The sequence below is a fragment of the Balaenoptera physalus genome (genome assembly GCF_965194825.1).
Source record: "Balaenoptera physalus genome assembly, chromosome: 9".
Lineage (NCBI taxonomy): Eukaryota > Metazoa > Chordata > Mammalia > Artiodactyla > Balaenopteridae > Balaenoptera > Balaenoptera physalus.
Genome location: NC_138888.1, coordinates 38,948,245 through 38,973,675, shown reverse-complemented (window position 1 = coordinate 38,973,675; position 25,431 = coordinate 38,948,245). Strand labels below are relative to the sequence as shown.

Sequence of the window (25,431 nt, the reverse complement as noted above, 5' to 3'; positions counted from 1 at the left end):
GCATTGCTATATAAATCAGACACATGCCCAGATTGACTTTATGGATTTTGCAACCATATCTGAAAGTATTAAAACTGCTTATTTCTTTATATTCCACACAACCTGATTATATGAAGGGTTATAATGAGTATCTCTCTTATCTGTTGCAGAAGCCCCAGAATCTAAACGGTGCTTAGAACATAGTAGGCACTTAATATTTGTTCAATAATTCAAGTATTAATACAGGAGGCATTTTCTATTATAGAGGGCATTTTTGTAATTTCCTTCAGAAATACATCTAAGAAACATTGTAAAGCCCAGAGAACATTATTGACATCATTTCCTCAGATAAATGTCTATTTTTTACTTTAAAAGCATTATGTGAAGCAAACTTAGGTTACACCTATTTTAAAAATTGCTTCCTTTAGTCTGTCCAGCAATGACTTTTATGCATATGTGAATTCAAGATGTATTGCTTTACCATCTGAAGAAAAATATCTAATTTAGAAGTACTGAAATAATGAGAATCTTGGACATTGAATTTTGTAACTGCATATGAATATTGATTGCATTCTAAAATCAACGATCCCAAAGACTGAATATTAAGAGCCTGCCACATATCGAGAACAATCCAAAAGAACTTTCATTCTTAGAATGAGTTTCTAAGCAATTGAATTGCTGAGACCTATTTCTACATTTTTTTCTTTTTGATGTAAAAAATTTCAGCATATCACTTCAGCTGTCTTTTTATAAAGTAGACAGTAGCACACATTTAAGCACAGATTCGGTTGGAGTGCTCAGGATCAGAGCTGTGTAGAATGGTTTGCAATTAAGTGCCACTTCCATCATTACTTTGTAATTCCTCCAAATATGTGCCACTTGCCTGACGCAAAAAATGCAGAACTTCTCTTTGAAATATAAGAGACCTACTTTAATGTTATTCTTCACATCTGTGCTAAAAATCTTTTTCTTCTAATACTGGTCTTCTTAAGGGAGTCTAAAGTTTCAATTTATATATACCATCTACAGAATGCCTCAGTAGTTTTAATCTTTTTAAAAAACTTACTTTTTTGCTTCTTTGTGGAAGGCACATCTTCAGCTTCTTCTAGTAGATAACAAAAATATGAAAGTAAATAACTTGTACATTCACAGCTATTATACAGATATGTAGGGAACCGAAAAATGTCTAAAAAATGCACAGTATGAAAGAAACAGGAGCTACTTGCCCTCCTTAGAATACACTCTAGGTTCTTATTCAGATTCTGTTCAGCCTTTAACTACAAAATTTAGTAAGTAAGAGCCAGGAATAGAAGAGGTGGCAATGAAAGAAAAGAATGGGAAATGTTACAGGCAATTGTTCAGATAGAAACTGGTCCTGATGTTAATGGAGGGCTAGCTGACACCCATTCCTTTCTCAGAAGAGGTCTTTGATGCTCAGAGTTATAATATGGTAAGGATGGAATCTGGCTATGAAACAAATATTTTAGTCAAAATAATTTTAAATTTGTGAGAGACGTTAAGTTTTAATGATCATCCTTGTCCTGAAAGAATAGCAGCAGGCTAGTATTCTGTATCCTTTCCTTTTCTCATGTGATTCAAGGACTCTTTTGCTTGAGTGATAAGTACCATGTGTATATCTAACAAAGGATAATTTGCCACTATCCATTTGAACCCCCTTTCCCAGGTTAGAAGTTCTTAACTGGTGTTCACAGATAAACTTTTGCGAGTTTCCTGTAAAACTCTGAAATGTTAAGATATGAGTGTGTGTGTGTGTTTCATCTAAAGTGGGTTTTAGATTTCATCAAATTCTAAATGAGTTCAAAAAACTTCCTTCTCAAAGTGTGATCCATGTACCAGTAGTTTCAGCATCACTTGGGAAACTGATATAAACACAGTTCTTGGTCCCCAACCTCAACTTATTTCATTTTAACAAGATTTCCAAATGATTTGTGTATAAAATTGTTTGAGAAGCTATGGTCTAGAAATAAAAAAATATATATTAAAAGTTATAGTTCTTAATAATTCAATTTTTTAAAAAATCTAAAAATTTTAGTATTCAAAAATATTTTAAGATGAGTGTAAATCACTTCATAAGAATCAGAAAACTATTCTCTTGTGTCTTTTCTCAAAGTGCTATTTTCCACACTGTTAATTAATTCCAGACACTGCCACAAAACTTATATTTTGATGACAAGAACATCTCTTAGGCAAACTCTTATTGTCCACAAGCAAGTCTGGAAGTAGAACAGTAAATATCTATCATATAACCAGCCAAACTAGGAAGCCAGGAAACCCTTCAGGAAAAAAATGCATTAAATTAAATTAGTTGAAAACCTTACAATACAGATGAGGAAATTTAGTCCTGGAAATACTCGCCTAAGGTCATGTATCTGGTTGTAGCAAATTTTTCTGAGGTTTGAGATCTGTCTTCCTCCCTCCCTTCCTTCCTGCCTTCCTTCCTTCCTTCCTTCCTTCCTTCCTTCCTTCCTTCCTTCCATCTTTCCTCTATGCTATTGTTGCTAGTATAGGCAAGTTATCTTAATTTTTCTTAATAAACACATCAATCTCATATTTGAACATTTATGTGAACTTCCTGCTGTCAAATAACATCTCCCCAATCCTTGGTGAAACGATAATTTTGAAATATTGCTCTTGTAAGCAGATTGGCCAACAAATTATTCAATAATTACTTGTAAATAAATCAGTGTCCAGTTAGCCTTCAATATATGGAGATATATATATGTTTTCCAAATAACGTACAAAAACTGTTTGTTTACAAATAAGTCTACCTCTAAACATTGCTTAGGTAAAGCTGAAAACCAGATAAAGAATAGTTAAATAAAACAGACAGAAAAAATATTACAGACTTAAGAGAAAACTCATAGTGAACTGAAGATAACAATCTTACCTTTAGCTTTCGTTGAAGCTGGTACATCTTTAGAATCTTTTCCTAGAGAGTAAAGAAAGACATATCAATTCATGATCTATTTCTCAGATTTCCCAAAGAGGAAATATTGTGTTTAAAGATTTTGAAGAGATAGAGGGTCTCAATCTATAAACTCAGCATGAAGTGCCTCTACGAATAAGAACTTTCTGACAAATAAGGCAACTTCTCTGACTTGGGCAGAGGGTGGGAAGGAAATAGATGCTGCGCCAGGAGTGTGGTCAGCAGGCCGGCGAAGTCTGGCTAGGGCAAGGAGAGCTTGCAGTGACCCTCCCAAACATGCTTGTCCTCCTCTGACTCCTAAAACTGCTTCCCCAAACCACAATCACTTTTGGAATTTCGGGAATTTGAGGTAAATAAATTCATACACATATGGCAGATCAAGAGGAAAATCTCCACCCACGTATTTTATTAGCTGACTGACTTCTGACAATCTTAAAGGCAATGAAAAGGCATTAAAAGCTAACAAAACTCAAATATATAAATGATGACTCTTCAGGTGCATTATGTATATCGCTTGGTCTTTTGTGCAGTCTACTTAAAAGGTACATAGTGGAATAATGCGGGAGTAATTTTAAGTCGGAGCTCATTCTAATACAACATAATAAAATGATCTTTAAATTTTTATATCAATTTTGTAGCACTTGCCATGATTGGAAAGAGGGTCATTTTTGTATTGTTTATTCAGATTTTGCATACCAGCTGTCCACAAATACAAAAGGGATAAAATAGGTTAGTATGCAAATTTTCTCTAATAGGGAAGAAATGTGACCTTCAGGAAGAGATGTTACTATGTAAAAGAACAAAATGGGAAAAAGAAACAAAGATGCTAGCATTTTTTATGGTGAATTATTAAAGTTTCAACCTGATTAGTTTTTAAAATATTTAAATACAGGCTTAACTCAATTAAATACTGAATTAAGTGATCTAAAACTGTCCTATCAACAATTATAAATCAGGGAATGATTAAGTGATATTTTTAAGTAAAATAATACTTATTTTTTAAAAGATATCAGTTCTTAGATGAATCAAATAGTAACTATATTTAATTGTATAGTCAAAATCTGCTAATTTCTATGAAGGATGTTTACAAAATTAAAATGTTACAAGGTCCTTGTACAAGAAATATATATTTTACTTTTGTAAGTAATAGCACACTTAAAACTAAGGCACCTATTCTCTGGATCTATTTGTTACTCCTGGGGAAATAAATATGGATAGAATAACAACCTTAGCTTCCTCTCTCTAGCAAAATCAGTATTCTGAACCAGAGTAAACTAGCTACAGGTGATAAAATCTGGCAAGAACAGAGTCACACGTCAATCACTCAGGCTAACCAGAAGGAGAACAGAGGCACAAGGTAAACTGTAAGCCTAGGGCAGTTGCCGTAGAGATGCAATCCCTGTGTAAGCAACTTAACAGTAACAGGAATTTACTGACCTAGGAATACTTCATGAGATTGTCACCACTCAGAATACAAAAAAAGGAGAAAAGCACTAAATATGTTTACTCTTGTAACTTGTGCCTTGATTGGGCAAGTGGTGGTTTGGACAAAATACTTGACTCTGAATGGATACAGTCATTATTATACAATAAGTATCAAAATGTGCCAGGGGAATTTTGAGTGACTTGCTTTTTGGGGAGGGGTAGTTAGAAAAACTATGAAGGAAGACTAGATACAGCAAAGAACAGAGGATATTTGAGGAGCACAGTAAACGCTGAGGAGCGTAGGAGAACCACACCTGGAAAGGTTGGATAGGATTGTCATGTGCAAGGTGTTTATAGATCAGGCTGAGTTGTCTATATTTAATGTCACGGCAAATGAAAGTTGTTCAAGAGAGAAATAATATTTTAGATGTACTTAGTAAAAATAAGACTAGAACATAAGAGAATGGATTCAGAGAAAGAAATTGGGAATGCATTTTAATAGTTAACCTAGAAACCATGATTTCTGCAACTAGGAGTCACTGAAGGAGTTGAGAGTAAATGAGGCTTTCTATACAGAGTTAAATAGAATTGGGTATGTGTGAGTGAAAGAGATGAATACACTAAGGGATAGCACCATCCACTATTTGAGTTTGGAGGAAGGTAGTGGAGCCATTCCCAGCAAGGAGGGAATCCTAAGAGGCACTTATTAGCTGGGGATCATGAAAAGTTTCGTTTTCTTTGAGTTCAGTTGTGGTGTTGGCCAGTCATGAAATTGCAAATGTCTAGAAAGAAGCAAGACAGAGAAGGCAAGATGTCTGGAAAAGTTTAGAATTGATATGTATTGAGTTAATGGACAAAACCGGGAGAGTTGAGGCATCACTTTCTTTTTTTTGTTTGTTTTTTGGCTGCGTTGGGTCTTCGTTGCTGCGCACGGGCTTTCTCTAGTTGCGGTGAGCAGGGGCTAGTCTTCGTTGTGGTGCGCAGGCTTCTCATTGCGGTGGCTTCTCTTGTTGCGGAGCACAGGCTCTAGGCGTGCGGGCTTCAGTAGTTGTGGCTCGCGGGCTCTAGAGAGCAGGCTCAGTAGTTGTGGTGCACAGGCTTAGCTGCTTGTGGCATGTGGGATCTTCCCAGGCTCGAACCCGTGTCCCCTGCATTGGCAGGTGGATTCTTAACCACTGCACCACCAGGGAAGTCCTGAGACATCATTTTTAATGATGGCAATAATAGTTAATATTTCCTAACACTTCCCATATGCTGGGTCCTATTAAGTAATTTCACATGTATAGCACATTCAATCCCTACAACACCTCTCTGAGGTAGGTGCTCTTATTTTAAATCTCCTGTATAGATAGAGCAGAGAGGGATTAAGTGCTGCCCAAGGTCATAAAATGAGTGAGTGGCAGGGCTAGAGCATGAATCCCAACTTGCCTGAGTCAGATCCACTTGAATGAGGAGTTACATTTATGTCACAAAGAGAGCACCTATAATGTGCCATCAGTTGTACTAAGCACAAATAGTAACACATTTCACCTGCTCAGCAAATCTGTGAGGAGGGTACTATTATTATTCCCATTTTACAGAAGGGATAATTGAAGGATAGAAAGTCAAGGTCCCAGAGCTAGTAAGTGGGGAAATCAGGATTCAGACTCAAGCATTTGGGTTCCAGAGACTGTGTTGTTAACCACTATGCCATTCTACCTTTTGAGAATGGCCTTCTAAACTCAGTACTCTCTGATTCCAGAACCTATGCATTATATTGCTCAACAAGTATCTGCTGGCATGCTCAGACAGAGTCAAAGTTACACATGAGCCATGCACTTGTGCAGAGCAGAGATGTTCCTCTAAGCGTGGCCCTCTGCTCTTCCAACAATCTGTTTTCCTTAAGTGTGGACGAATAGAAGAGTTACCTAGTTGCCTTTGGAAATGGTAATGACAATGAAGAGGAAAGTATAATATCTGTTCTGTTTGCCTAGCCACTATAAGTAATGTAGGCAATCATATTCCAAATAATGAAGAATAAAAATGTATTATCTTGAGTTTCAAATTGTAGACTCCATCCTATACTTACATAGAAACTTAGATTCCAAAGGCACCATAAATATTAGGAAATCCAACCGTCCGTCTAAAGCAGATGTGTCCACTGTAGCAGAGTCATTGAACAAATAGGAATTCTTGTCTGTGCAGCTACGATTTTGATCTTTTGAACATGTTGATGTTACGGGCTGGCATTTGTATAACTCTTTATACTCACTGAATTGGAGCTATAGACACAAGGGTTTTTAAGAGCTATTAGTTTGGGGAGACCTTCAAGATGGCTGTGGAGTAAGATATGGAGATCACCTTCCTCTCCACAAATACATCAGAAATACATCTACATGTGGAACAACTCCTACAGAACACCTACTGAACGCTGGCAGAAGACCTCAGACCTCCCAAAAGACAAGAAACTCCCCACGTACCTGGGTAGGGCAAAAGAAAAAAGAAAAAACAGAGACAAAAGAATAGGGACGGGACCTGCACCACTGGGAGGGAGCTGTGAAGGAGGAAAGGTTTCCACACACTAGGAAGCCCCTTCGCGGGCAGAGACTGCGGGTGGCAGAGGGGGGAGCTTCGGAGCCACGGAGGAGAGCACAGCAACAGGGGTGCGGAGGGCAAAGCGGAGAGATTCCTGCACAGAGGATCGGTGCCGAGCAGCACTCACCAGCCCAAGAGGCTTGTCTGCTCACCTGCCGGGGCGGGCGGGGGCTGGGAGCTGAGGCTCGGGCTTCAGAGGTCAGATCCCAGGGAGAGGACTGGGGTTGGCTACGTGAACACAGCCTGAAGGGGGCTAGTGCGCCACAGCTAGCCGGGAAGGAGTCTGGGAAAAAGTCTGGAGCTGCCGAAGAGGCAAGAGACCATTGTTTCGGGGTGCGTGAGGATAGGGGATTCAGAGCACCGCCTGAATGAGCTCCAGAGACGGGCGCGAGCCGCGGTTATCAGCGCGGACCCCAGAGGCGGGCATGAGACGCTAAGGCTGCTGCTGCCACCAAGAAGCCTGTGTGTGAGCACAGGTCACTCTCCACACCGCCCCTCCCGGGAGCCTGTGCAGCCCGCCACTGCCAGGCTCCCGTGATCCAGGGACAACTTCCCCGGGAGAACGCACGGCGCGCCTCAGGCTGGTGCAACGTCACGCTGGCCTCTGCCGCCGAAGACTCGCCACGTATTCCGTACCCCTCCCTCCCCCCAGCCTGAGTGAGCCAGAGCCCCCGAATCAGCTGCTCCTTTAACACCGTCCTGTCTGAGCGAAGAACAGATGCCCTCAGGAGACCTACACGCAGAGGCGGGGCCAAATCCAAAGCTGAACCCCAGGAGCTGTGTGAACAAAGAACAGAAAGGGAAATCTCTCCCAGCAACCTCAGGAGCAGCGGATTAAATCTCCACAATCAAATTGATGTACGCTGCATCTCTGGAATACCTGAATAGACAACGAATCATCCCAAAATTGAGGTGGTAGAATTTGGGAGCAACTGTAGACGCATGTGTGTGCTTCTTTGTGTGAGTCTGTCTGTATAGCTTTGCTTTTACCATTTGTCCTAGGGTTCTGTCTGTCTGTCTGTTTGTTTTTGTTTTTGATTTTTCTTTACTATAGCTTTTAGCTCATGTTATCATTGGTGGATTTGTTTTTTGGTTTGGTAGCTCTCTTCTTTCTTTCTTTTTTATTTATTCTTTTTAAATTTTTATTTTTAACATTCTTAAAAAATAACTTTATTATTTATTTTTCTTTCTTTCTTTCTTTCTTTCTTTTTTCCTCCCTTTTTTCTGAGCTATGGGGCTAACAGGGTCTTGGAGCTCCAGCCGGGTGTCAGGCCTGTGCCTCTGAGGTGGAACAGCCGAGTTCAGGACATTGGTCCACCAGACACCTCCCAGCTCCATGTAATATCAAACAGTGAAAGCTCTCCCAGAGATCTCCATCTCAACGCTAACACCCAGCTCCACTCAATGACCAGCAAGCTCCAGTGCTGGACACGCTATGCCAAACAACTAGCAAGACAGGAACACAACACCACTCATTAGCAGAGAGGTTGCCTAAAATCATAATAAGGTCACAAACACCCCAAAACACACCACCTGATGTGGTCCTGCCCACAAGAAAGACAAGATCCAGCCTTATCCACCAGAACACAGGCACTAGTCCCCTCCACCAGGAAGCCTACACAACCCACTGAACCAACCTTAGCCACTGGGGGCAGATACCAAAAACAATGGGAACTACAAACCTGCAGCCTGTGAAAAGGAAACCTCAAACACAGTAAGTTACGCAAAATGAGAAGACAGAGAAACACACAGCAGATGAAGGAGCAACGTAAAACCCCACCAGACCAAACAAATGAAGAGGAAATAAGCAGTCTACCTGAAAAAGAATTCAGAGTAATGATAGTAAAGATGATACAAAATCTTGGAAAAAGAATGGAGAAAATACAAGAAACTTTTAACAAGGATCTAGAAGAACTAAAGAGCAAACAAACAATGATGAACAACACAATAAATAAAATTAAAAATTCTCTAGAAAGAATCAATAGCAGAATAACTGACACAGAAGAACGGATAAGTGACCTGGAAGATAAAATAGTGGAAATAACTACTGCAGAGCAGAATAAAGAAAAAAGAATGAAAAGAATTGAGGACGGTCTCAGAGACCTCTGGGACAACATTAAATGCACCAATATTCGAAATATAGGGGTCCCAGAAGAAGAAGAGTAAAAGAAAGGGACTGAGAAAATATTTGAAGAGATTATAGCTGAAAACTTTCCTAATATGGGAAAGGAAAGAGTCAGTCAAGTCCAGGAAACACAGAGAGTCCCACACAGGAAAAATTCAGGGAGAAAAACGCCAAGACACATATTAATCAAACTATCAAAAATTAAATACAAAGAAAAAATATTAAAAGCAGCAAGGGAAAAACAACAAATAACACACAAGGGAATCCTCATAAGGTTAACAGCTGATCTTTCAGCAGAAACCCTGCAAGCCAGAAGGGAGTGGCAGGACATATTTAAAGTGATGAAGGAGAAAAACCTACAACCAAGATTACTCTACCCAGCAAGGATCTCATTCAGATTTGATGGAGAAATTAAAACCTTTACAGACAAGCAAAAGCTAAGAGAATTCAGCACCACCAAACCAGGTTTACAACAAATGCTAAAGGAACTTATCTAGGCAGGAAACACAAGAGAAGGAAAAGGCCTACAATAACAAACCCAAAACAATTAAGAAAATGGTAATAGGAACATACGTATTGATAACTACCTTAAATGTAAATGGATTAAATGCTCCAAGCAAAAGACATAGACTGGCTGAATGGATACAAAAACAAGACCTAATGATAGCATATATATATGCTGTCTACAAGACACCCACTTCAGACCTAGGGACACATACAGACTGAAAGTGAGGGGATGGAAAAAGATATTCCATGCAAATGGAAATCAAAAGAAAGCTGGAGTAGCAATTCTCATATCAGACAAAATAGACTAAAAAACAGACTATTACAAGAGACAAAGAGGGACACTATATAATGATCAAGGGATCAATCTAAGAAGAAGATTTAACAATTGTAAATATTTATGCACCTCACATAGGAGCACCTCAATACATAAGGCAAATGCTAACAGCCATAAAAGGGGAAATTGACAGTAACACAATCATAGTAGGGGAGTTTAACACCTCACTTTCACCAATGGACAGATCATCCAAAATGAAAATAAATAAGGAAACACAAGCTTTAAAAGATACATTAAACAAGATGGACTTAATTGATATTTATAGGACATTCCATCCAAAAACAACAGAATACACTTTCTTCTCAAGTGTTCATGAAACATTCTCCAGGATAGATCATATCTTGGGTCACAAATCGAGCCTTGGTAAATTTAAGAAAATTGAAATCATATCAAGTATCTTTTCTGACCACAATGCTATGAGACTACATATCAATTACAAGAAAAAATCTGTAAAAATCACAAACACACAGAGGTTAAACAATACACGACTAAAAAACCAAGAGATCACTGAAGAAATCAAAGGGGAAATAAAAAAATACCTAGAGACAAATGACAATGAAAACACGACAACCCAAAACCTATGGGATACAGCAAAAGCAGTTCTAAGAGGGAAGTTTATAGTAATACAATCCTACCTCAAGAAACAAGAAACATCTCAAATAAACAACCTAACCTTACACCTAAAGCAATTAGAGAAAGAAGAACAAAAAAACCCCAAAGTTAGCAGAAGGAAAAAAATCATAAAGATCAGATCAGAAATAAATTAAAAAGAAATGAAGGAAACTATAGCAAAGATCAATAAAACTAAAAGCTGGTTCTTTGAGAAGATAAACAAAATTGTTAAACCATTAGCCAGACTCATCATGAAAAAAAGGGAGAAGAGTCAAATCAATAGAATTAGAAATGAAAAAGGAGAAGTAACAACTGACACTGCAGAAATACAAAGGATCTTGAGAGATTACTACAAGCAACTCTATGCTAATAAAAAGGACAACCTGGAAGAAATGGACAAATTCTTAGAAATGCACAACCTTCCAAGACTGAACCAGGAAGAAATAGAAAATATGAACAGACCAATCACAAGCACTGAAATTGAAGCTGTGATTTAAAATCTTCCAACAAACAAAAGCCCAGGACCAGATGGCTTCACAGGCGAATTCTAGCAAACATTTAGAGAAGAGCTAACCCCTATCCTTCTCAAACTCTTCCAAAATATAGCAGAGGTAGGAATACTCCCAAACTCATTCTACAAGGCCACCATCACCCTGATACCAAAACCAGACAAAGATGTCACAAAGAAAGAAAACTACAGGCCAATATCACTGATGAACATAGATGCCAAAATCCTCAACAAAATACTAGCAAACAGAATCCCACAGCATATTAAAAGGATCATACACCATGATCAAGTGGGGTTTATCCCAGGAATGCAAGGATTCTTCAATATATGCAAATCAATCAATGTGATACACCATATTAACAAATTGAAGGAGAAAAACCATATGATCATCTCAATAGCTGCAGAGAAAGCTTTCGACAAACTTCAACACCCATTTATGATAAAAAACCTCCAGAAAGTAGGCACAGAGGGAACTTTCCTCAACATAATAAAGGCCATATAGGACAAACCCACAGCCAACATTGTCCTCAATGGTGAAAAACTGAAACCTTTTCCACTAACATCAGGAACAAGACAAGGTTGCCCACTCTCACCACTATTATTCAACAAAGTTTTGGAAGTTTTAGCCACAGCCATCAGAGAAGAAAAAGAAATAAAAGGAATCCAAATCGGAAAAGAAGAAGTAAAGCTGTCACTGCAGATGACATGATACTCTACATAGCGAATCCTAAGATGCTACCAGAAAACTACTAGAGCTAATCAATGAATTTGGTAAAGTAGCAGGATACAAAATTAATGCACAGAAATCTCTGGCATTCCTATACAATAATGATGAAAAATCTGAAAGTGAGATTAAGAAAACACTCCCATTTACCATTGCAATAAAAAGAATAAAATATCTAGGAATAAACCTACCTAAGGAGACAAAAGACCTGTATGCAGAAAATTATAAGACATTGATGAAAGAAATTAAAGATGATACAAATAGATGGAGAGATATACCATGTTCTTGGATTGGTAGAATCAACATTGTGAAAATGACTCTACTACCCAAAGCAATCTACAGATTCAATGCAATCCTTATCAAACTACCACTGGCATTTTTCACAGAACTAGAACAAAAAAATTCACAATTTGTATGGAGACACAAAAGACCCCGAATAGCCAAAGCAATCTTGAGGAAGAAAAACAGAGCTGGAGGAATCAGGCTCCCTGACTTCAGAGTATACTACAAAGCTACAGTAATCAAGAGAGCATGGTACTGGCACAAAAACAGAAATATAGATCAATGGAACAGGATAGAAAGCCCAGAGATAAACCCACACACATATGGTCACCTCATCTTTGATAAAGGAGGCAAGAATATACAGTGGAGAAAAGACAGACTCTTCAATAAGTGGTGCTGGGAAAACTGGACAGCTACATGTAAAAGAATGAAATTAGAACACTCCCTAACACCATACACAAAAATAAACTCACAATGGATTAAAGACCTAAATGTAAGGCCAGACACTCTAAAACTCTTAGAGGAAAACATAGGCAGAACACTCTATGACATAAATCACAGCAAGATCCTTTTTGACCCACCCACTAGAGAAATGGAAATAAAAACAAAAATAAACAAATGGGACCTAATGAAACTTAAAAGCTTTTGCACAGCAAAGGAAACCATAAACAAGATGAAAAGACAACCCTCAGAATGGGAGAAAATATTTGCAAATGAAGCAACTGACAAAGGATTAATCTCCAAAATTTACAAGCAGCTCATGCAGCTCAATATCAATAAAACAAACAACCCAATCCAAAAATGGGCAGAACACCTAAATAGGCATTTCTCCAAAGAAGATATACAGTTTGCCAACAAACACATGAAAGAATGCTCAACATCATTAATCATTAGAGAAATGCAAATCAAAACTACCTCACAAAGGTCAGAATGGCCATCATCAAAAAGTCTACAAATAATAAATGATGGAAAGGGCGTGGAGAAAAGGGAACCCTCCTACACTGTTGGTGGGAATGTAAATTGATACAGCCACTATGGAGAACAGTATGGAGGTTCCTTAAAAAACTAAAAATAGAGCTACCCTATGATCCTGCAATCCCACTCTTTGTCATATATCCGGAGAAAAACATAATTCAAAAAGACACATGCACTCCAATGTTCATAGCAGCACTCTTTATAATAGGCAAGACATGGAAAAACCTAAGGGTCCATCGACAGATAAATGGATAAAGAAGATGTGGTATATATATACAATGGAATATTACTCAACCATAAAAAAGAATGAAATAATGCCATCTGCAGCAACATGGATGAACCTAGAGATTATCATACTAAGTAAAGTAAGCCAGACAGAGAAAGACAAATATCATATGATATTGCTTATATGTGGAATCTAAAAAAAGGATACAAATTAACTTATTTACAAAACAGAAATAGACTCACAGACATAGAAAACAAACTTATGGTTATCAAAGGGGAAAGAGAGAGGAGGAATAAATTAGGAGTTTGGGATTAAAATATACACACTACTATATATAAAATAGATAACCAACAAGGAACTACTGTATAGCACAGGGAACTCTACTCAATATTTTGAAATAATGTATAATGGAAGAGAATGTAAAAAAAAAGTATATATATATGTTAAAGCGAATCACTTTACTGTACACCTGAAACTAACACAACATTGTTAATCAACTATATTTCAAGAAAAATTTTTTAAAAACACAAGCCCTCAACTCCAGCCAACTCTTCCTTTGATTGCCTCTATACACAATGCTTGTTTGCCCACTGTGAAATAATAGAAAAATATATATATTAGTCTTTGCTCCTAGTTCCTGGTATGAAGCTCATAAATCCCTTGGAATTTCCTGGGTGACAGGAGAGTCTTTTGTTCTAATTTGGCAATGCTTGGTGGGCCTCTAGATAGGGGTTTGTCATCAGAAAGTCCAAGCCAAATTAGAAATGTGGCACTTTCAGCCCCACACCCCACCCTCCAGGAAGGGTAGAGTGCTAGAGATTGAGTTAAGGATCCATCATGCCTATGTGATGAAGCCTCCATAAAAGTCCTAGAAGTACGAGGTTCAAGAATCTTCTCAGTTGCTGAAGACATCTGCATGCCAGAAGGATGGTGCACCCCAACTCCATAGGGACTGAAGCTCCTGTGCTCGGACCCTTCCAGGTCTCATCCTGTGTATCTCTTCATCAGGCTGTTCATTTGTATCCTTTATCATATCTTTTATTATATAATAAACTGGTAAACCTAAGTAAGCGTTCCCCTGAGTTCTGTGATCTGTTCTACCAAATAATTTAATACAAGGGAGGGATATCATGGGAGAGTCTAATTTGTAGCCAAGTAGGACAGAAGTTGTGGATAACCAGGGGACCTACTATTTTTGACTGGCATCTGAATTTGAGGAGTAGTCTCATGGGACTGAGTCCTTAACCTATGATATGCTAACTCCAGTTAGTATCAGAAATGAATTGAATTGTAGGACATCTGGCTGGTGTCACAGAGAATCACTTGGTGTGAAAACAATCCTACTTGTGTGGTGTCAGAAGTGTTAGGAGTATGGTAGTAGCGTGAGAGTAATGGAGAAACACACAGGAGAAGTGAGTTTCTTTATGCCCTCTTTTTCCAATTATCCAATCCTAACCATTTTTAAATACAAATCCTGGAGTTACCTCCTATATGAAGTCTGTCCTGACTACCTTTGGCTGTAGGGGAAGGGTACGGAGTGGGATAGTTTCAGAGGGCTTTCCTGAGCATGAAATATAAGATTTGCCCTTGAATCTGTGAGACAATTCTGTACCCTTATAATTATTTTCCTTTTTTTAAATGCCTGAAGCAAGTCTATGTGGGGCTCTATTACTTGCAGTCAAAGAACTTTGAATGAGATATATGGCAAGTACCACCTTTACCAATTGTCTTGTATTGTCCTCAGTACTCACTAAATGTTGAACACAGCAGAAGCACTCAAGAAACACTGAGATCTGCTCTGCCCAATGCAGTAGCCACTGACCACCTGGCCTATAGGGAATTGAAATGTGACTAGTACAAATTGAAATGTGACTTAAGTGTAAAATACACGCACAATTTCAAAGGCTCAATACAAATTATGTAAATTATCAATATACTTCTATATTGATTACACATTGAAATAATATTTGTATATAGAGTTAAATAAAATTATTAAAATTGTTTTCGCCTGTTTTTTTTTACCCTTTAAATGTGTCTACTTGAAAATTTAAAACTACACATGTGGCTCACATGACGTTACATTATATAGCACTGATTTAAAATGATTTGTCTTCTTAAATCCAGAAACATGGGAAGGAAATTTGCTATTTCCCAGAATTTTAGAATTTATAGGGAAATTTATAGTTGTATCCTGTATAATTTGAGCTATCCATACCCAGATTGTGGCATTTCAGAGAGTATTTTCTGAGAGTTTGGTCTCTTTATGTTATATACAAGATTAGATCCATTCCTTACTATGTATTCTCCTCAGATATATAATTATAATTAAGTTAATGAGCATTAGAAAACAACAGCAAAGGAAACATTATTGCTCAACCATATGTTCTCTGTAGCAAATTTTTAGTGATTGAGGGTTTAAGGCAGAAGCAGGATTATTTATTCCATTCTACCTCAATCACTGAAAAGACTGATGTATTGAATGCAAGTCACTTTAATCTTCAGGTTCAAGAACATGTATTTCTGCTACAAGTTATCATTTCAAATAACGTAGTTTAGTTTTTTTACTTTCAACATAAATAAGATGAAAAGTTATCAAATTCCTGTCAGAGGGTTTAGTATGAAATGACTCAATCTCTGAACACATTAAAAAATAAATATTTCATGAATTTCAGCTTGAAATTCATACTGTGTGCCAAAGAGAATTTATCATCAATACAAGCAGTACTTACTTGATACTCTTGCAGGTTTTTCTGCTAAAAATAAAGAAAAAAAGTCTTGCTTAACTCAGGTAAAAGGCAAAGAAATTATACATCAATAGGCTATATAAATGTATCTAATATCTTTTGACTTTCTTCCTTATTGTTCAGGAGTTGGTGAAGAAATGTAGCTCTCTATTGCCTGATAACATGGATCTTTGAATAACTTAATTGCTTTTATGTGAGACATCAAAAAAGCTATTAATCATTGCAGGTTTCACAACATATTTATGCTTTTTAAACACTCATTAAAATCAGCAGGATCTTTGTTAAATTGCTTTGGTTTAACTATAATTATACCTAACTCCAGTGAAATTGCTTTGTATGATGTAATTAATCTAAATATTTGCTTTACAGTTTCCAAATTCCATAAAATATATTATTGAGAATTATTTTCCTTTCACAGATGAATAAAGACAAATAACTACCAATTAAACTATAAAATATAAATCTTAAAAAGCAACATGCAAAATCAGCTTAATTTTTCATAATCATTTATTTATTAGTTTCAATGAGGGATTATAATTCTTCAGATATGTTTTTCCATTAAACTGTATGAATGTAGGACAAAGATATAAAGTGGAATGATTGTCCCCAATACTATAGCACACATTCTAACTTTCTGAAACAAAGAGGATTGGTAACATCTATATTCCATTAACATTAGTCTCATTTAAAGGGCTAGGTTTGAAAATATAATTTTTAAGGAATCTGCATAACATGTTTTACTTTGAGACTTGTAGAGTTTCTGATATAAACCTAAGAATTACAAATTTAGAAAAGTTAGGTTAATGCCAACAGAAAGGTTTTTTTTTTTTGTGGGGGGGATACTTATGCTTTCGGTGATATTACAGCAGCACATGTATAAAATTGCAAAACAAACAAAATAATTCAAAAAAATACTTTAGTAAAGCTAATGTTATAATTTTTCCTTTAAAAATACTAGCATTGGCTAAAGAGATAGGAACTCAGAAAGGAATAAAATAAACATTTATTGAGATGCAATGAACCATTCGTTCAGTGAAGGAATGAATAAGAATGTGCCTGTATTCTCAACTAGCTCTAGGTTGGACTTATGCTTTCACATGTAACAATTTTTCCCTTCTGTGTGTTCATAATATGAAGATCTTAGAAATAATGGACTCACAGAATAGAATAAGAAAGGAGTATCCATCCAATGTCCAAATCCCTAGAATCCCTTGTGCAGCCCTCTAGTCTTAGCACTAATAGACCACTTCCTTGGGGACAAAGTGGGGTACGTTTTATCTTTGGGCTGCTCTGATTGGTAGAAAGCTTTCCCTTATATTTGCCACAGTGTGGTAGGATAGTGAAATGTAATTGAATGGGCTTAAGTCTTTGACGTCACATCCACTTGGAGGCAATTCCTGTCTCTATTATGTAAACACTGAGATGTTAGACTTCCCTTCATCTAGCGTTCACTCAGCTTTAAACTGGGAATGATAATTGGTCCTGTACTAAGGAGGAAATTGAGCTAATAATAGGAAAGGATATAGCTACAGGTTTTCGAAATAATCCATTTCTTTTCATTCTTCTGGCTAAATATCTTAAAAGATATCAAGCTTTTGCAGAAAGTTCCAATATAAAAATTGTGTTCCTGTATCTTTGTACAAATTTGATATTTCTCTTATTCTAAATGTTACCCCTTAATATTACTGATAATTGTGTCTAGATATGCCCTGCCATTTCAAGTATACATACTACAGTAAGAAACAACAGGGAACCAGTGAAAAACAAGATTCCTCCCCAACCCCTGCCCCCCACCCCCGGTACACACACACTAGAGATCTATGTATTTACTATGAATGAAAATTCTTGCTCAGTTATGGCATGTTTACTTAGCACTTTAAAATTTAAAGCATTTACGTTTTGTTACATTTTGGATTAATTAGGTTCACCTAAAATGTTATGACCCAGACTACATAATTCAGCTGTACTCTTATAGTTTTATGATAATATCACCAAAATAGGTCATTCTCATTTTAGGTAAAGAACATCTACCTGCCATGTGCATGCTGGCATCTGCCTTCTACTACCCACTTTGCGTCTACACTGAATTAATTTCAAGGACCAGTATATAAATAATAAAAATACGGGGATATATGTATATGTGTAGCTGATTCACTTTGTTATGGAGCAGAAACTGACACAACATTGTGAAGCAATTATACTTCAATAAAGATGTTTAAAAATATACATATATATATATATATACATGATATTAGCTACATTTTATGTAGTCATAGATAAAATGAATCTCAGCATCTCGGCTTCCTCTTTTTACTACTCTCTCATTCTTGACTGTAGTCATGCTGTGAAAGTCTTTTGCAATAAAAGAAATTTTTCTTCTGGTATGTACTCAAATATCTTGTGAAGGTTTAGGTTGTTAATAGTTTCTATGTCTCCACATTTCCTAGTTTTCCACTGAAATGTAAGCTTTCTGCGAGGTTTCCTGCCTGTCCACTTCCTCTGCTGTTAGCAGTAGTGTATATCTGCTAGACTTCCTTGCTTTAAAAAAATTTAGTGTTAATATTAAGCACCAACGTAATTCAGGCACCTCCACATCAACATAGCATTTGAATCTTTACAAAGTTCAAGATTACCTTTTGTCACATTGTATAATTGAAGACCTTCTTTTCTAGTTGGCACTGTATATAAAGAAAATGTAAATTAAAATATGAATTTTTAAAGAAAATTTTCATAAAATTTTGGTTTACTTCATCTCTAAGCTTTAGCAACATGAGAATAATTTAAATGTTGTAAATATTTTCTTGGGGCTTTAAAAAAAATTTCTCTTCTACTAACATCTAATAAAAATAAATGATTGTTTTGTTTGCATAAACAAAGATATAACATAATCAGTGATTTCAGGGTACTGAAATGAATTAGAGCCCATGGACAATGGGTCATTATGATTAACTGAATTTAGGTATAAACCAGAAAAAAAGTGTCTTCTTTTGTTATTTACAATCTTTCTGGTATGGCTAAGAATGCTTTCCTCATGACTCGATAGAGTATTTCTCTGATGATTAAGGCCTTTGCAAGTTTTTTAGATAACTACATGGAAATCAGTGATTATCATATTATATTATGTAGTTTACTAAATAAATAAACCTAATGTTAAGAAAACAAGCAACTTACAATGCAGCCTCTAACTAGTTGCTCACCAATGACCCAACACATGACTGCATACTGAAGGAGTGGCCTGCCATCCATTGCTCCTCTGACACTGCCATTACCACATAGCCACGATTATTGACCACATTTCTTTTTTTAATCAGACCAGCACTCATCACATACACAAACAAAAGTTTTATTTAAAATTGAAATAAATTTTGACTCAAAATATTTTGACTTCAGGGCCTTTCAATTTTTTAAAAATTACCTTTTTCTTCTTTAAGATGTTTCATTTCTGCTTTTTCTATAGAGATAAAATGGTAATTAGAGTCATATACATATTTATTCATAGGTCTTCCTAAGGTTTGGAATTACATATTTTGTAGTCAATATTTACAATTCAGGAGTTATATGAAAAGAACTTTATGGTGCTAATTTAGCAATAATAGGTGGAGTTTGCTTTGAGATCTAAATTCCTATTCCCTTTAGATATCTAATAATAATGCAATACATACACCCATTGCATGGGTAACCCGAAAATGAGCTGCAGTTCTGACACATGCTTTAAAATCAGTGTCCATATTTTCATGAATTGTTTTTAAGTAGTATAATTTGTGTAATTACATATTTTTGAATTCCTGTGTTTTTATCACTAATTTGATATACATGTCTTAAGATGTCTTTACCTTTACTTTCCTTTTCAGATTTTTCAATTTTCTTCTTCACTAGGGGGTAAAATAACAAGAAACCATTGGTTTAAAAAACATAATTTTCTTACTCAATCTTGGAGTAAATATTTGGAGTTGAAATTTAATCCCATAAGTGAAAGGGGGTCAAGGCTCTACTTTTTCAAGATGTGAAGAAAAAGTCTCCCTCCCATGTGTGAAAACATAATTATTTTTGTTACCCTTGGTTACTTGGCTTTGTAAGGCAGAGCCCCCTCCTTTTGTTTTTGTTTTTTACATGCTTTGAAGTAAAGCTAGAGGAAGCCATGCATTTATTAATAAGTTTAAATGAGTAACAGAAAAAAATCTAAATTTTTTATTGTTATCTGTAGGAAATGAGAATTTGATCAGTGCTATGGATGCTCAGTAAATAAACTGCTGAGTAAAAAAAATGTAAGAGTCACAACATATCTCCGGGCAAAATGTGGACACATGCTTTTTAAAACAGAGTTTTGGTTGATTGATGCTTTTCTTCAACTATATTTATCAGACAAGATTAAGAAGGAAACCAATATTTAATGATGACAACCAAGTATGTAGTGAGAACGTTATATATGCTATTTCATTTAATACTTATAACAAGTCTTTTGGGAAGTCATTATGCCTGGTCTAATAGTTGAGGAAACTGGGAATCTGAGCTGTTAAGGTATTTTCCCAAATGTTATACAGCTAGACAGAGACTCAAATTTAAATACTGTTCCCACAAATCTCTGTTACCTCCTCTGGGAAAGTAAATATTTACCTGATGCTGTTACTTCTGATGTTTCCTCTTTAGAAAAAAAAAAAAAAAATAGAACAAAGGAAGAAAAATAAAAGGAAAGAATAGTTTTGCTTTTCAGTAGCAGACAATTGAACTTCATCTGCATGTATTTCCTATTAAATTCCAATAATAATGACAACAGACACATACTCAAAATGGCAAAGAGACATACTGGTAACTAATATTTCTGAAAACTGTAACTGGAATCTATTCTGGAAATAGAACCACTCTACAAATTAATCTTAAACAGTCGATTCATATATGGTAGAAAGAATCAATCTGAAGTTCTTTGGGTGGTTTTCTCAATTACAATTATAAATCTCCATTACATAAATTTTTAACACGATCTGCACATGTGCATGCATGCATTCATTTATTAAATATTTATAAAGCAACTTCATGTATAAGATGTGGTACTGAGTGCAATGGGTGGTGTTGAGAGATGAGATTTTAAAATATCACAAAAGTAAACTCAACTCATGATGACTACAGTCAGAGTAGTGAGACAAAACATAAAAATGTTATTTGCCTTAGCCTATGATAATGTAGAACCAACCCTTCATTTTGCTCTTTTAGTAAATTCATAGAACAATTATTTTTAAAAATATAACATGGCAGGCTTTAAAAAATATATCTTTTCTCACAAATCAGTTCAAATGATAATATTTTCTATAAAACGGATACATTTAATTATCAGTCTAATATAACTTTTTTGGAAGCTATTTTCAAAGTTCAAGGAAAACTAGTTAAAACATTTTATAAGAATGAAGATGTAAAATAATGTTTCATAAACTAAACAGTATTTGCCAATAATTATGCTGATATTTCATATTAGTATTCTAGTTTTGACTTTCAGCCCTTAATTTTTATAATACCCTTCATATTAGTAGCAGTTACACAAACTAAATATACTAGAGATTTTTGCCAACCCAAAGGCAACATTTAATGTTTAACGCTGGCATCTAATCCATTCAGAAGAAAATCGTAGATGCATTTCTAAGAAATCTGTCGTAACACTCTTAAGGAAACAGGTTAGTCCTTGGCATTTAAAAACTTTAGGCACAACTTCTAGATACACTCTTGATTGATATGCAAATATTTCCCCCCAGGATAATGTCTGGGTCGTAATTTAATAGTACTAAATAAACAATTTCATTTTTATGAAATTGCATAAAATTTCATAAATTTTCAAAAATTTCATAAATTGTTGCATTCTTACTACCGTTTGAAATGCCACAATAAAACAGTGATTCTGAAATACTAAAACAACTCACCTTCAGCTTTTGAAAAAATATGAAAATAAAAAGCTAATGTGTTAAGATTAAATAATTGAAGACAGGTATTCTGTGTTCTGAACTTTTTTTTTAACCCAGCAGTGACTATAAGAGGAATCGCCACACTGTGTTTACTCAATACACCCTAACAAAAAACTGAAAGTACATAAAAGAGAGATGCAACCACCATTTTTTTTTTTTTTTTTTTGCACAGGCATTAGTTATGGTAACTGTGTTAATTACACAGATAATGACAACACAAGTCATTTTAGGCATTTCTTCACATACCCTGGTGTAGAGTAATGTATCTAACAGGCACTCAATAAATACATGTTCAAGGATTAATGAATACAATACACACAAATATTCTTTGTCAGTAAGAATCATTTATATAGGTAATGGTGTAATATCTATTGCATTAATGAAATACCATACTAATTTTTACTGCATGTACAATTTAAAGAAACTATAAAATTAAAATTAATTAAATAGCAAATTCTTAAAATTTTAGAATGGTACACTTACTTGGAGTTGGTTTTGGTTTGTCTAAAAAGTAAAGAAGAAAAGAAAGAAAATAAAAGAAAAAGTCAGTGATCATTTTCTAGCTATAGGTAAAATATCAGCCCTTTATATTTCCTAATTCTGTTTGTTTGAGTTAAAATAGGAAAAGGCTAAACTTATATTAAAATGAGCAGTAGGCAATGCATTTTGAGTAATTTTTAAGTCATATTCCAATGAATTCCTCAAAGAAGTTGTAAAGCTTGAAAGTATAGGGTCTTCTTGGTCTCTTCTTATCCCTGTAAAGCCTCATATTTCATTTGATGAAAAATGAATGCTCAGGATAATCTGAACTCCTTACTGTTTCTGAATGGCATAAAAGGTATAGTCTGCCATTGTCTTTTCAGAATACATATTAATATTAATTAATATTAACTATTTAAACTCTTCCAATACAGTATTTTGAATAAAGAAGTTGACTTTATAAAATCTCAGGAAAGATAAGTGAATGGTGGGTGAAAAACACAAAGCTATACTATCTAAATACATGATTCCTTTCTCCAGAATACCTTGTCTTCTGAAATTATTAACTAAAAGCATTAGTTATGCAGTTTTACACGTAAATATCTATTCATAAAAAAACTAGACAACATTTCATCATGATTGCGAAGAATTTGAATCATCCAAAATTAGGTCAACTAACTAATTCATTAACGGTGGGAATACAAATTAATATAATTTTTTAAAGAACAATTAGGGATGTCTATAAAAATGACATTGAATATATCATTGCACTAAAAAAATTTACTAATTTTACCCCAAAGATAAATTTACAAAACTAGACAGGTAGGTATATTTATTATTGTATATCATTAAAGAAAGCTTGTTAGATAACTTAAACACAGGTCAATCAGAGACTTGTTAAGTAAACTGTATACAACTGTACAATAGAATACTATTAATGAAGAAATGCTTTATGTACTGATATAAAAAAATCTTCAAAAATACATTCTTAAATAGAAAAACCTAGGGACAAAGCTATTTATAGTATGTCATGATTTGTGTAAAAAAAGTGGGAATATATATATATATAATTTGTATATACGTATGTGTATATGTCTTTTATATATACTGCTAGAAGGAGACATTAAAAAATAACAATCATTACCTATCAGACATTTTTGGATATTTTGGGAATGGGAACTGGTAGAATAGGAAAAAAGAGGAGAGGGAGGGATATTTTTACAGTTAGCCTCCTATATGCCTTAGTGTTGAACCATGCCAAGTATTAATATATTTTTAAAATTGAATAATAGTTTTAAAAGTATTAAGCTATTATAGAATGGGATAACCTCTATTTTAAGCAATTAAACCAAGTTGAAATTCATGATTAGTTTTCAGTGAAATGTTATATGTGCAATTTGATAGGATATTTTACAGTATATCAACAGTGAATCAACATTACCAGTAATGATAAATGATATTAATATTGACATCAGTGAAATACTGAATATTTTGGAAGGGTCTTATGAACCGTGAAGGCAAATACTATTTTGTTAATACTGCTGTATTATAATAGAATGTTTAGCAATCCATATATATTTGTTATAATATCTAGCAAAATGTTTACCAGCACTACCACAGCCCTTATATCAGATAAACTAGATTCTACCACAAAACCACAAGACTAAAAATTACCAGGAAATAAAATGAAAGGTACTTATATGTTTTGCTTTAATTTTCAAATTTAATAAAAATAGTGAATTAGGACAGAATATAAACCAGAAAGGCAAAAACACCTGTTTTTATAGATGGAGATTCTTTTTCTTGATGTTCAGCTTTTTCTAGAGAGAGAAATCAAAATTAACTGACACTCTGTAGGTTGTTTGCATAGCAAGCGATTTAGTATTTACATATTTGCAGGTGATCCTCAGCATGCCTCCAAAGTCATTTGCATGTAACTTGGAACACAGAAAGCATATTGCCATAGAAACACATCATAAACAAGGTCAGGTTCATTCTCAGGACATCCTGTAAGATACTTCAAAGGCGCTAGCCCTCTTAGGGCCATGTGGTATAAGAAGAAAATAGAATATGACAAAAAGGAGAATAATAATAAGAGGATTTTTCTTTCTTTGCTGAAGGTTGAATCATTCTTTGAGGATATTTCAAACCAGAATACATTTGCCTCTGGCATTTTACAAGCTCCCTTTTTACCTCTCTGACTCCTACTTCCTTTCTTGCCACATCAGAAGCAATTTGGTGCTGGTCAGAAGCAATTTGGTGCTAGTCATTAGTTTCTTGTTGAAAATGTAACCTAGACTTGCCTTATTCCAGAAAGTGAAACACTTTGTATTTTCATTTTTCTGGAACACCCTCTCTTTTTAGGTTCAGTTAGAACTCTCACAGATGAATCTCAAGTAAATCTAGGACATGACAACTGTAATCAAAATGTGGAATTGATGTTCTTCTCAGCCCTTTGAAAAATATTTGAATTAAAGTAAATTTTAGATCTCTCTCTTTCACCAAAAGTGGAATTTCAAATAAAGCTATGTAGGGTAGGATATTTTGAATGGAGTTGAGAATATTTGGAAATACAGCAGATCACTGCCAAGTGTTAGTTCTTACTAATCACTTCCAGGTTTAGTCCTCCTGAACTGTTCTGGTTTACCTATCCTTTCCTTCCCTCATCCTGAATTTGGAGATTCTCTGAAAGCACTACTATTTCCTCCCCATCATCTTGCACCAACAATGAAGTAAGTGGGGAGATGTGGGATCTATGTTGTCATAAAATTTAATTGGATATTTGTAAATTAGGGATTGATAGCATTCAAGAATGAACTTCCATGAACTTAAGTTGTATAAATTTTAGTGTTAAATAAGCATGCACAATAAAAGAAGCCAATATTCAAATTATTAAACTGTCATAATAACACTGCAAAAGTATAATAAATTAAAGTAAAAATAATATAAAATATATATTCAAAATACATGCAATAGGTTCTGAGAGGTGACTATGTTCTTTTTAGGCTCCATATATTTTGCCATATCTCCTGAATCACTAA

The 25,431-nt window shown here is 35.1% G+C and overlaps 1 protein-coding gene across 10 annotated transcripts in view; it reads right to left on the bottom strand.

The window, feature by feature from the left end:
• TRDN (triadin) overlaps positions 1-25,431 on the bottom strand; it is a 376,317-nt gene that overhangs the window by 4,711 nt on the left and 346,175 nt on the right. For 5 of the 10 annotated variants that reach the window (XM_082474630.1, XM_082474629.1, XM_082474628.1 and 2 more), the window contains 9 exons: positions 24,166-24,210; positions 22,394-22,414; positions 20,577-20,603; positions 19,796-19,834; positions 19,378-19,413; positions 18,596-18,640; positions 15,948-15,971; positions 2,888-2,929; positions 1,046-1,084 (listed from right to left, as the gene is read on the bottom strand). In XM_082474630.1, coding sequence (XP_082330756.1) covers positions 1,046-1,084; positions 2,888-2,929; positions 15,948-15,971; positions 18,596-18,640; positions 19,378-19,413; positions 19,796-19,834; positions 20,577-20,603; positions 22,394-22,414; positions 24,166-24,210 — 318 coding nt within the window. The remainder of the gene's footprint in view (positions 1-1,045; positions 1,085-2,887; positions 2,930-15,947; positions 15,972-18,595; positions 18,641-19,377; positions 19,414-19,795; positions 19,835-20,576; positions 20,604-22,393; positions 22,415-24,165; positions 24,211-25,431) is intronic. The other 5 variants (XM_082474624.1, XM_082474619.1, XM_082474625.1 and 2 more) reach the window with 5 other exon arrangements.